Source organism: Genypterus blacodes, unplaced genomic scaffold, assembly GCF_046128005.1.
Source record: "Genypterus blacodes isolate CSIRO-AG114 ecotype Tasmania unplaced genomic scaffold, CSIRO-AGI_Gbla_v1 ptg000156l_1, whole genome shotgun sequence".
Classification (NCBI taxonomy): Eukaryota; Metazoa; Chordata; class Actinopteri; order Ophidiiformes; family Ophidiidae; genus Genypterus; species Genypterus blacodes.
Window position 1 is genome coordinate 1,683,820 of NW_027466957.1, and position 12,062 is coordinate 1,695,881.

The window sequence follows — 12,062 nt, forward strand, 5'->3', positions numbered from 1 at the left end:
TTCAGGACGGTTCAAAGCCAGCGATACGGAGGAGGCAGCAGACACCATTAACATAATACATCAATCTATTGGTTTCTGGCCTATACTAATAACATATTAGTACATTGTCAGTGTAACATAATTGTATTATTCTGGCATAGATGAAAAATGGCAGGTCAATCTCTTGCTGTGGAAGTACCACAAAATTGCACTGAATATCAACGAGTTACGCTGATTCTCTTCTTTCTGTAAAAGACAATGACACACAGACACTCATGCAGTAGCAGTGTTCTAATATTATACACTGTACAACCAATTACTACTGCTTGAGTAATACATGATTATCATCCCATATTCTGATGAATGGGCACCATTATCTAGTATGCAGACCGAGTGTTTGCTGGATCTTCAACATAACACAGGAATGGTTTCCATACTCTTTTCAATACCTTCAATATTTAACCTCAACGCGTCCTATTAGTGTGAGAAAAAAATGACGACTCTAGCGGTTAAATTTGGCTCCGGCTCTCCTTGACTCACTAAATGAGGCGAGTGAAGGATGTTGTGCTCTTCTGCATAAATGCTTGCAGCAAAATAGAGTTTATTAAGACCCATAAAAAACAACATTAAAATTCACAACCAAGGGAGCGTCGCCTGACCCCTGGAGAATGATAAATTAGCTTGTGTTGCTCTAGCAAAACGACCATTTTATACCTTCATCTTCCCCCCGGAGCCGATTCCCCTTCAGTGTGTGAGCAGCACAAAAAGCCCTGGACTGAGAGGGTTTGGGAGCGGCGAGAAAAAAATGGTGCAAATCCTTTCAGATCAGTCTGCCGTCTTCTCTCCTCAAGGAAATCAGTCAGTCAGTGGTGTGAGTGACAGTTAATTCAGCCGCGTGTCTGCTGTTCACATTCACAGGTGTCAAGTGGGCACAGCTGTACACGCCTTCATCTGAGCAGACATTGTTGTAATAATAGAGAGCAAGGGCCAGGAAAATAAAAGTCAGAAATCTCTGTGGAAGCCATCAAAACTCACACCGGGACCAATTCAGGGTCATTGTACCTCGTCAGCTTAAAAATAGATCACTTATCAAACAATATCATGGGGTACTGCTCTGCTGTCGTTCCTCTGAATGGGATCGATATGAGCCTCTTAGGGTCCGGTGAGTTGACTCCTTTGATTGTATTCTACTTTTCACTTAGCGTATCTCAGGTATCTCTGCGGCCAGCGCTGCTCTGCTTGTCTTGGAGGGATTGTAATTGTGGAGCTCAGCCACCTCCTCATCATTAGTTTGAGGGATGGTGCAACAGATTTCATGTGACAGCGATACTTCCATTTCCCATGAGCCAGACATGCAGGTGTCTTAGCATCACTGGAGCAGAGCAAAAACAAACAGAACATAAGGAATTTGATGGAAATAGAGGGGTTATTATCCCAGGCCATGAACTCTTTACATGTATGATTCTGCTGCCCTGTATGTCTCTACATCTAATGACAATTCACTAGCTAACCAAAGTCCCTTGCGAGTCATCAAAGGCAACTCATTAGCACTATGCTAAGCTAATGGATCAGTAAATGGATTTTTATGTGGGTATAAATGCTAATTCGCTACACTGCAGTGCCGTTCAATGATGCTGTGTTTAGCAACTCAGTTCAAGCCACAGGAGTGTGTTTTTGTCTCATTAGGCGCGCCCAGGGATCTATTGTGTGCATGGAGGACTGAGATACAACAGAGAGAGAGACATGTCAGAGATGAGGGTTTAGTGCTGAAACATTTCCCATCCTTAATCCTGAATATTTTAATAAACAGTAGAAGTGATCTCCCATGAGTGTTCAGTCTGAATTCCCTTTATCTGAAAACAGAAACACAGCCAGTAAGAGCAGAACCAATCAAATGTCAGGGGGGTTGCGTCATGGTTGATGACTGACACTGTCACAAACTCTATGAGCCACTTGAAGCTTGAGCAGGGACACAGTGACATATAATGCACTCACCCCAGGATTTCATGGCTTTTTGAGGACATTTTTAATAATCACTGATTTTGTTGCAGCAATTTCCTGACTTTGCGGGCAAGTTATGCACTTTACACCTTTACACCCCGCTGCTCTCTCACTCCCCCGGTTTGTAATATCAAAATAAAGAAACAAGGAGAAACTAAACATTATGGTCTGTTAATCCTCACTCTTTTGCCTTTTACATGTTTCATATTCATTATTTGTATAGAAAGTTATGCTACCACCTTTCAGTGAAGTGAAATTAAACAGAGAAACATCCTGATTTCTTCACCTCTGTTTGTTACAATCCACTTTTCATACACGTCGCCACTTACAAAATGTTACTGCCTTCTCTCCGTGTAGGCGTCGTGAGGTGACTTGATGTGCTGAGTGAGTTTCAAGAGCAGCTGTAAACTCGCTGCTCTCAGTTTGCTCTGTGACAAATGCGTTTCTCAGTTTCCACACACTCAGTTTTGATCTTTGGCAAATTATGCGGCAAATATGCATTAAACTGGGAAATTATGCAGTATTATATCTGCATTTTGTTGCATTTGTACAATCACAACAAGCTCTCGGGTCTGGTTATGGGCCCCCGACAGAAGTGGTGACGAGGGCCCTCTCCATTTTCCTCTGCACTCACGCCCTTCTTCCGTCTTTTGCTACCATCTGTTCATCAACACATACGCATGTCAAGTACACCTCCACATATTCATTTATTCATCAATAAAGAGTTGTTGGCAATTGGCTAAAAGTGTTAATCTGCTATCTAGAGTATAGCGTTAGAGTTCGGCAGTTTATAAGATGGTAAGACGCTCTCTGAAGCCCGAATCTATAATGCATGATACTGCAGGTGCATAATGCAGAATGCATGATGAGTTTTTTTTTATCCGCCATTATAATTTGTAATGATGTCTTTTTAACAACATTTTATTCACAATCACTTTATTTTGAATTAAAGATTATATGGCCTTATCAGTGTTGCCAGGTGTATGGTAATTAGCATATTTTCAAAATAATAATTTTGTCCCAGTTAAATATATTTAGTCAAATGATGCAGAGTTAATGTGTCTGATTATAAATTATCTGTATTTTTTACAGGCATGTTTTTTATTAATTTGATGAAGGCGATGAATTAGTTTTCTTAAATGTCATGTTTTTGCCATAATGTGAATTTTGAGAAATCAAAGTATTCTTACCCCGAGTATCAGACCTCTATTATTAGATTGTAAATTGATTCATTCAGGCCGGTCAATGCTTTAGTTAGAGTTTGTCGCCTCATACTGTGATTACACATCATGGATACCACAAGAACAGCAGCATCGGTTTAATTCTGCCCATGTATTCGTAGCCAAATTTAGTTTAGTTGTTTGTGGTCCAATTGGTAGGTGGTTCAATTTATTAGGTTGTTGGTAAAGCATTTAATAAAACATTTCAGTTGTGTTTGGCTTGTGTTAGACCTCTGGCCTTCCAATGGAGCCTGTTGTTGAAGTGTGACCTACACACTGTGGATCTGACCGTATCACAAGGTGCATTTGATGGAAGTGCATAGCTTATTAATTCTTTGTAATGTAATTTAACAACGCTCTGTATAAAACATTTAGTTGACGTTGCTGTGTCAACGCTCAGCACTGCACTGCATATTTCACTTGTCTCCCTGCCAGGTGTGTTTAGCTAATCAAAGATAGGAAGGCAGCAGTTCCTGACAGGTGTACGCAGAGCAGGTTGTGAACGCACCGCAGTCTGGCTCTGAATCCACAATTGTGCGTATTCGATTCATTTCTATTGACTTTGTGACAGCTCATGGTCAGATAGATCAATGGAACATACGGAGGCAGGATATTTTCATCCTAACATTGGTTGATCCTGATACAATTACCCATTCAAATCATGCCTGATCAAAGGTCCTCGCTATGGAGATAAATCTTGATTATTGTTGCTTTATAGTGAATGTATTGTAAAATCATGGACATTGTGAACGAAAAACTGCAATTTACTTCTAATTCCAATAACAGGAACATATATATATATATATAACTACCAATGAATATTTTACACCGTAACATTACTTGAAGCAGACAATACAGTTTAATAAAGGCAACACCTCCTGTCCATTATAGCTCCAGAAACCATAATGATGTTCATAAGGCTTTATAATCCTTAAACAAAATGAGTAACGATTACAAGTGATTGTGACGCTTGATGTCGTACAATACTACGATCAAAATTACAATGTTTTATGACTGTTGTTATAAGACATCTCGTATCATTACCAAGATTAAGTTGGACCTGACTGGCTTAAGAAAATGCATCCTTTACAGAGAACTGATCTAAATTAATACTCGTAGCTGGAGAAATATAGGTTTCAGCTGTTACTAGGCAACAGCTTCCACCACATATTGTACTAATAAAGTAAGATTTGTTTGGAGGGCGATAAACCATAAACCCACACTTGTCATTTACGAAGCAAACCTAATTTCTAATGGCTGTGAGGCAGCCATTAGAAAGATGGTCATCTACAAGGAGCTGTGGCCGCTAAGACAATTAACACTCTGAGGAGCTTATTAGTGCATTTTCACACTTGGCCAGAGTGTCTTGGACATAGGTTTGGAGAGGTTGTCATTACTGTGGGATTGGCTTCGCGAACAAAATTCTTTCCAAATGATGAAGTGATGCCCACAGATCATTGGCAGCAAATTCAAAATCTGTGAAATGCAAATATAAGTCAACACAGTGATATAAAAGTGTGTTTTGAATGATAAATAGTGTATTTTTTCTATTTGCAATGACAGACAATATCAATGTGACATGTTTAGCCAACCATTTTATTCAAATTCAACTGTGTGGAGTTCTACATTTGGTGCCATGTTTCTACAAAGGCAGCGTATTCATCTGACACATGAGTCAGTCAGAGGCCGAGTTGGAAGGTAAACATGATTTTTCCGAATGCCCACACTGAAAGATGGAGCCATAAGCTTTTTGTCATAGAGGTGGTGTGGAGGTGTGTGTGTGTCATACGTATAAACCGGCAAAACGCCCAAAAATTGAAGAGGGGAGGCGTTGGTTACAGGAATCTTGAATCTTCTGTACAGTTTTACAATCTCCACATATTATCAATGCAGATATAATAACTCACACTTTCAAACAAAAAAGAGAGAAACTTATCCCTACCTAAATTTCAAACCTTCACACACCCAACGAATCGCTGCATGAAGTGTAAAGGGAGCTCCTTCCACCCTCTGACTCCCAACAGGCATTTCAGATGAATTATACGTCTTAAAGAGTTTCACTCATCCAGCTCATTGGCTATGTAGTAGTTGAAGTCCTTGCTGTTTAGTTTGGGAGACCTTTCACATACTTTCACAAATTTTAAAAAGTCTGTAGGTGACATTGTGGATTGGGATGAACTTCATGGTATTCATGTACAAATGGTACTGAAATGTGTGTTACCTCTGTGGTAACAGGGAGGAAATACTACCTAACATTATGTGAAGCAGGCTATGCTTCTCCTTTGGCCTGAGTCATCTCACTCTAACGCCACATGGTGCTGCGATACTAAATTCCGTAGGCTAAGCTTACAAGTCATATCACAATAAACAAAACAATTCCGCAATTCTCCATGCTTCTCCAACATGGCGACACAAAGGTGCAGTCTTTGATCAACTCTCAGAGCTCTCTCTCTAATTGTCTGGCAAAATCAATCATTCTCTAAGTGATTACCTTTTCAGCTGTACTGTGACCGTGTTGGGGGGACGGGGTGGGGACTGGTGGGGTGGAGACACTGGTGTCACACACAGGGCCGGTGTGCGGTCGGTGCTAGAAGGAGGAGATTGTCAGGGATGGGGACAGATTGTTAGCCCTGTCCCTTGGTCAAGGTGTCTCCATGGACCACATGGGACTGATATCAGGGTCATTGGATCCACATGGAGGTTGCGGAGCTGTTTGCAGTTTAATTGAGAACTGGAGCAGCTACTTCGAAGAGTGGTTAAAAAAAGAAGTCCATAAAACAAACAGTTGACCTTTACCCTACACCGTTGTTTTCAGGTACACATTTCATCAAATGAGAAAATGGTCCTTCGGTATGGACAAATGACTCTAATCAGACTATTTTTGAATAGACACAAAGTTTGTTGTGTCTCCTTGTGCACTATGAAGGTTCACACTTTTACAGGTAACATGTATTACAGTATACACACATTCTGAAGGTTGACTAAGTACAGTGACTATTACCCAGTTTGATAGCAGTCTGCACAAGAACAACCTTGTTCATATTTTCTCGTATTTTCTCCTTAGATGAAGTATCTGTGTCCTGTTTGAGAAATAATTGGCTTGTAGTTGTTTAGTTTCTAACCAAAGCATCTGCCAAAATAAGAGGAGTGTGAACAAAAACAATAAAATATTAATACATACACACTCGAGGAACACTAAGGAAATTTATAGCCCAGACATTTTAAGAACGCTCCCTTCTCTTATGGCCCTGGGTATTCTCTCCACTGCAGTGCACCAGAGCCTGAATGTTAGCGGCTTAGTGCTGGAACTCTGAATGCTCACTTTGATCATATTTTACTCAGTTCACAACTTTTACACTAAACTGACACGTCTGAATGACGACCAACGTCTGCTTGGAGCTCCCAGTCCATTTATGTGTTGTCCCTGTTCTCACACATCTCCCTCAGCATATACAGTACCTACCACAGCCTCTCTGACTGAGACTGCAGCGGCACCCCCAGCACCGACTGTGATTCAAATCAAAGGGACAATTTCTCTATGGTGAGTGCAAACCAAAGGAGCAATAAATAAAGGCAGCAGGAAATCAAAGGTTTGGGATCAGGTGGAAATAGGCATTTTCTCACTACACAGACCACAGCTGACCTGGAAAACAGAGAGGGACACACGGACACACACACACACACACACACACACACACACACACACACACACACACACACACAGTGAAGGTGAAGGTATGCGGCAAGCTATGGACACATTAACATGAAAACCAAGACAGTTATGATGCAATCCAGTGCAACATACAGTCGACTACATCTGTGACGCTTATGACATTTGACAACTAGCAGGCCACAGCTTGTTGTGCTGTTGTATTTAATTGCATTTTATTGTATAAGTCACTTCTCCCAACAGAACTGCTCTTGTGCTATACTCATCCTCCTTCGACATAAAATACATTGATTTAATATATACATGTTAAATATATCGAGCATCTGAAACTAGTAAATAGCACTTCCAAAATATAGGCAATTTAGACAAGGATTCTGAAATACATTTAATCACACATGAAGGGATTTTAATTACAGAATTTAAGTTGTGTGAACACATTGCAGCTCTTTCCCCAATTTTAATAACATTTCCCCCCCCGATATAAATATCTCTATGTGCTAAAGGAAAGACCAGAATGAAAATATATGACAAAGAAGAATTCATCAGTTATGTTTCAATGAGATCCAACATGTGAAAAATCACAAATGCTCCTTTTTGTCAGATGGTGAGGTCCAGTCAGGGCGTGTCCCAAAAATATACAAGTATGAATAATGCATTAGATAAGACTTCTTTCACAGTGTATTGCAGGATGTGCACTAATACACACACACGCATACATAAACCTGGACAACATCAGATGTACCATACATACACATACTGTATATACACAGATCTACAAGCACACACACACACACACACACACGCACACAAGAATAGACTATAAAATTGGCTGGGGGGGGGTCCACATTTGCTAAATGATTCAGGTCAAGATAAGTGAGGATCTTTGACAAAAAACTACTGAGCTAATCTATGTTTGCACCACATAGAAAAACATAAGTTATAAGATAATCCATCCAAAATGTCCACATTTCACCATCGTCACCTTCATTCACTGAAGACGCTCAAATCACTTCTGTAACATTCCATTAAACTTTTCATGCCGTTTCACAATATCCATCCTACTGTATATAATATATATATGCAGAACTTTCAAAGGCCACAGCCCTGTAAAGTTTTCCCTTGTCAAATGAGAAAGTGTTGAAGGCTAGAATCCATTGTAATGTTACGTCCTGGCTCAACTTCAATAAAGTCACGTGTCTTCAGCAGTGAGCGCTGTCATTAAAGAAACTTGGCGGCTTCGTATTGTAACCCTGGATGGCCTCACACGGGTGAAAGCAAAGAAGATAAAGAGGGGTGATGTTTGAAAGGCCATGTGACAAAGTCTGAAGTCTGAAGCAACGACAAAGGTAAGAAAAATCTTCAGCTGTCGGGGCCAACAAGTACAACAGTTCTTCAATTAATATTCCACTGGCCTTGTGATAAATGTTATGGTTGTGGTATAGAATCAATGTGGATGAAGTACTCATGCTGCTCACTCAAGGCTTCTCCGGATTCTCAGAAATGTTTGGCACAAAATGAGTCACTGTGGTGATCCGAGAAGCTCTGGGTATATTTTTTTTCTGCCTTGTTTATAATTTGAGGTGCCTTATTGGTGATTGGACACAATGTTCTGGTGAAGTGATTGGCCTCTGTTCCTCTGTAGCATGGACGTCAATGAGCCTGTTGAAGAAAGGACAAAAGGGTCAAACAGAGATCGTTAGTGTGAGGATGTTTCTTATTTGAACGTGTTCTTGTTTTAGATCTGCTACCACAAAATGTCACTCCTCTAACAAGGCAAATTTTATGAATAATTCTGTCAAGGATCCATACGCCTCCGTACAAATACATCACACTCTTCATCTAATGCATTTCACTCCAAGTGAAATTCTCCAGTTAATGACTTCATTTAGCCAATCATTTGATCAAGAACCTCATTTGAATGATAATTGAGCCATGTCATTAATATGTTATATGGATAAATCTATAAATGTGAATACTTAAATGATTCAGGGTGACAGTGGGCAAATTCGACACCCAAATCTGCCCGTATAAATCATTCAGACACTTAAATATAAGTTGGCAAATCCAAACAGAATTGCACAAATTCCCAGAGCTCGCAAATAAATATTTATGGGGCCCCCAATTCCCCTCTTCTCCCTGTCCTTGGTAATTGTGTGTGATTCATTTTGTTTTCTCAGTGGAAGAGAGAAAATCAATCTTAGAATATTGGCTAGGAGACATAAAGCATGCAGATTCCAAATGCCTCCTATTCTGCAGAATATAAAGGCTTCACAGATAATCAGTCATGTTCTCAAGAGTGGAATTCTGTTAAATCTCCAGTACATTCCCCCATTTTCTTTAAGAGGAAACATTGTTTGTGAAAGTGAACTTAAACCGCCTGCAGACTCTCCCCAACCCGGCAACCTTTAATAAAGAGCTATCGACTTCGGTGAAAGTGAGGCAGAACATGGGATGACAGTCACGTCAGTCCACGGCATTTAGAAAGTGATTTTTAAAAACGCCGCCTTTGTAAAAGCTTTTACCAAAACCATCCAACCATAAATATCAGTTCAGTTATCCTGACAGGAACACAGGCGGTTAGTGCCACTCTTTGATTTAACCACAATGGAGCTTTTTATAACTTCCCCCAATAACATAACTTTGATTCCTCTTTATGTGAGAAGGTACTGTGCAAAATCAGGGAATTTCACCGCCATCACATCACAGGGGTTAATTCCCATTGATGACTTAAGACTTTGACTTTGGATGAAAAGATTTCACTGAGAAGGACGAAGAGTCTTTAGTTGTAATCAAGCACACGTAGGTAAAGCACCAACAGGGAGTAACCCTTGTGATGTCATAGTTGTCAGTTTCCTTTACTTCTAAATATGACCATTAGACTGAGGCCCCCTTTGAAGAATAAGGTTGAAAATGTACCTACTTGTTGCATTCACACTGAAAACATGCAAGCACATTTGCAAGCAAGGTTTTTCTGTTTTTATTCTCATTTATTTAGAGTTACTTGCTGGTTAGTGAGTTCGGCACTTAGATGTTCTGAATGTACAATCAAGAAGTCTTTGGTTCACTCACTTACTTGCTGTTTTCCTTGTGCCTTCTACGACGGCTCCTTGGGCAAAGGCTGGAAAAAAAGAGAGGAGAAGTCAGCATCAGAGGAACAAGGAGCCAAGCCTTCACTAACATGATTCAAACTCTCCTCTGCATATTGGCCTCGGACACAGAGCAGCGTATGTCTAGTTGAAAGCACAGATGGCATCCTCCAATTATATCCAAGGCAAGACAACGGATATTGAAGGTTACTTGGTTGAATCATCTGGACACACCTACTTCTCTCTTGGACCATGAAGTAGGAGCGAGTAATGGCCACCTCATCAGCCATGTAAACAAGTAAGAGACCTTTTCTTTTTTCTATCAATGCTGTCACGCAGATAGATTTTGACATTTGACCACATTAGCTGTAGGCCAGAATGATTAACAATGTTCCACTTTGTTTCACTGTGAACAAAAACGTCTTGACTCCCACATTTATCTCTAGGAGAACACAAGAAAATGTTGTTTTCCCCTTGACCGGAGGAAGAAAACAGCTCCCTTGCCTTCTTGATATTGGTGAATGAGACACTTTTTTGTAGATAATGACTTGGCTAATCATAATCAGGAAGCTAATGGTCTGTTTAGCCAATCAGAGGAGCCAAGGCAAGACGGCTGTCTGGGCAACGCATTGGCATTCCCAGCAGCCCCTGCTCTCCTCTGGGCTGTGCCAGGCTTTCTGCAGCAGAGATGCAAACTTGGTATTCTGCTGCCCGCCCGGCCTGTCCTTCTGCCTGTCGTTCTACTATCTGTTGGTCTGTCTGTCCCAGCGAGCGCCGCTGGCTCTCTGTCGAAGAAATTCCGCCCTATGAAGAGGCGCTGATCCATCACACATCTCCAGCAGCATGTCATCTAAATGCTAAGTACTTCCACTGCATCTTTTAAATCAAAACAAGAGAAGAAATGAGGACACGGGGGGGCGAGCAGTTGGAATGGATAAAAGCTTATAAGGGCACAATAGAATCTGCAGAGCAAACTCTTAGCTTTTTGATTACATTCATTTTTTGGGGGACATGAAATGTGGACCTAGAGAAACCGAATGCTTAGAAATATTGTGCTTTTTCCCCTTTACATGTTCCAAGGTCTTTAAATCCCTTCAAATGCAGAAGGAAACAAGGAAAATGAGTTATTGACACACCTAGCTTTACCCACCCCAATTTTCCTCTAAAGAAAATAGATTGTTGTTTGATTCCCCTCCAAAGAACATCATGAATGTACCAGAACTGCTCCCATAATAGTACAGCCTCAACTCCCTGGCCTCCCTGTCTCGGTCCAACTCTTAGCTATCGATTGCAGGGATTCTTGAAGTCGGAGCAGAGTGCTGAGGCGGCAGAAGCGGCCAGCACTATTAACTGCTCCTACTAATTAAAAGGGTAACAAGGTGAGTTTGGCCCCACGGGATGGACTGTGCCAGAGACAGAGCATGCTGTTTGCCTGCCAAACACACCAGTAAGCACTGCTCACTGCCTATGGTGTTTACAAGACACAAATCCAAGGACATCGCAGACATATTCATCACCCGCTGGCACTGGGGATGAGGGAGATTCAAAGATAAGGTAGGGGAGAGATAGAGAGAGAGTGAGGAAGACGCTAATAAGCACTTTACTAATTGCTTACATCGGGGCGAAATGGAAACATTTGGATCTCATCTGGGGGCTCAAGGTGCTCCAGTTTCATCATAACGTGTAAACACTGAGTACAGTGCATGAATGTTCTTGAATCACAGTTCAAATGAGGATTCAGAGTTCCCACTGCTATCTAAATTTACGATTTTGTTTGCCACACAAACTCTCAGACACTTCACTGACTTTTAACCCTTCTAATAATGGAGGAGCTGCTCTGTTACATCTCACTCTGTCAGGAACCTCACTAAGGAAAGGAAGTGAGGACGTTTTATGGACACAACCGAACTACCAAAGGTGTGGAAATGGTCAACTTCAGTCCCTCAATGGTAAACTTGTCAGTGTGTCCTGTGTGACTCAGGAGAGGCCCGGCTGCGTCTAGACTCTAGACTCTAGAGGAGAGCAGGGCCTCTCCTGACTCTAGACTCTAGAGACATCACAGAAGTTAGTCATGCTGGAGTGAGTGAGTGATAGAGTGAGTGAGTG

General features: G+C 41.1%; 1 protein-coding gene across 1 annotated transcript in view; it reads right to left on the reverse strand.

Annotated features, from left to right (window-relative positions):
- Positions 1-7,199: 7,199 nt before the first annotated feature.
- Positions 7,200-12,062, reverse strand: part of tafa5l (TAFA chemokine like family member 5, like) — a 46,818-nt gene continuing 41,955 nt past the window's right edge. Inside the window, exons 4-5 of the mRNA XM_076166889.1 lie at positions 9,944-9,988; positions 7,200-8,529 (exon numbers count right to left, since the gene is read on the reverse strand). Coding sequence (XP_076023004.1) covers positions 9,965-9,988 — 24 coding nt within the window. The 3' untranslated portion in view covers positions 7,200-8,529; positions 9,944-9,964. The remainder of the gene's footprint in view (positions 8,530-9,943; positions 9,989-12,062) is intronic.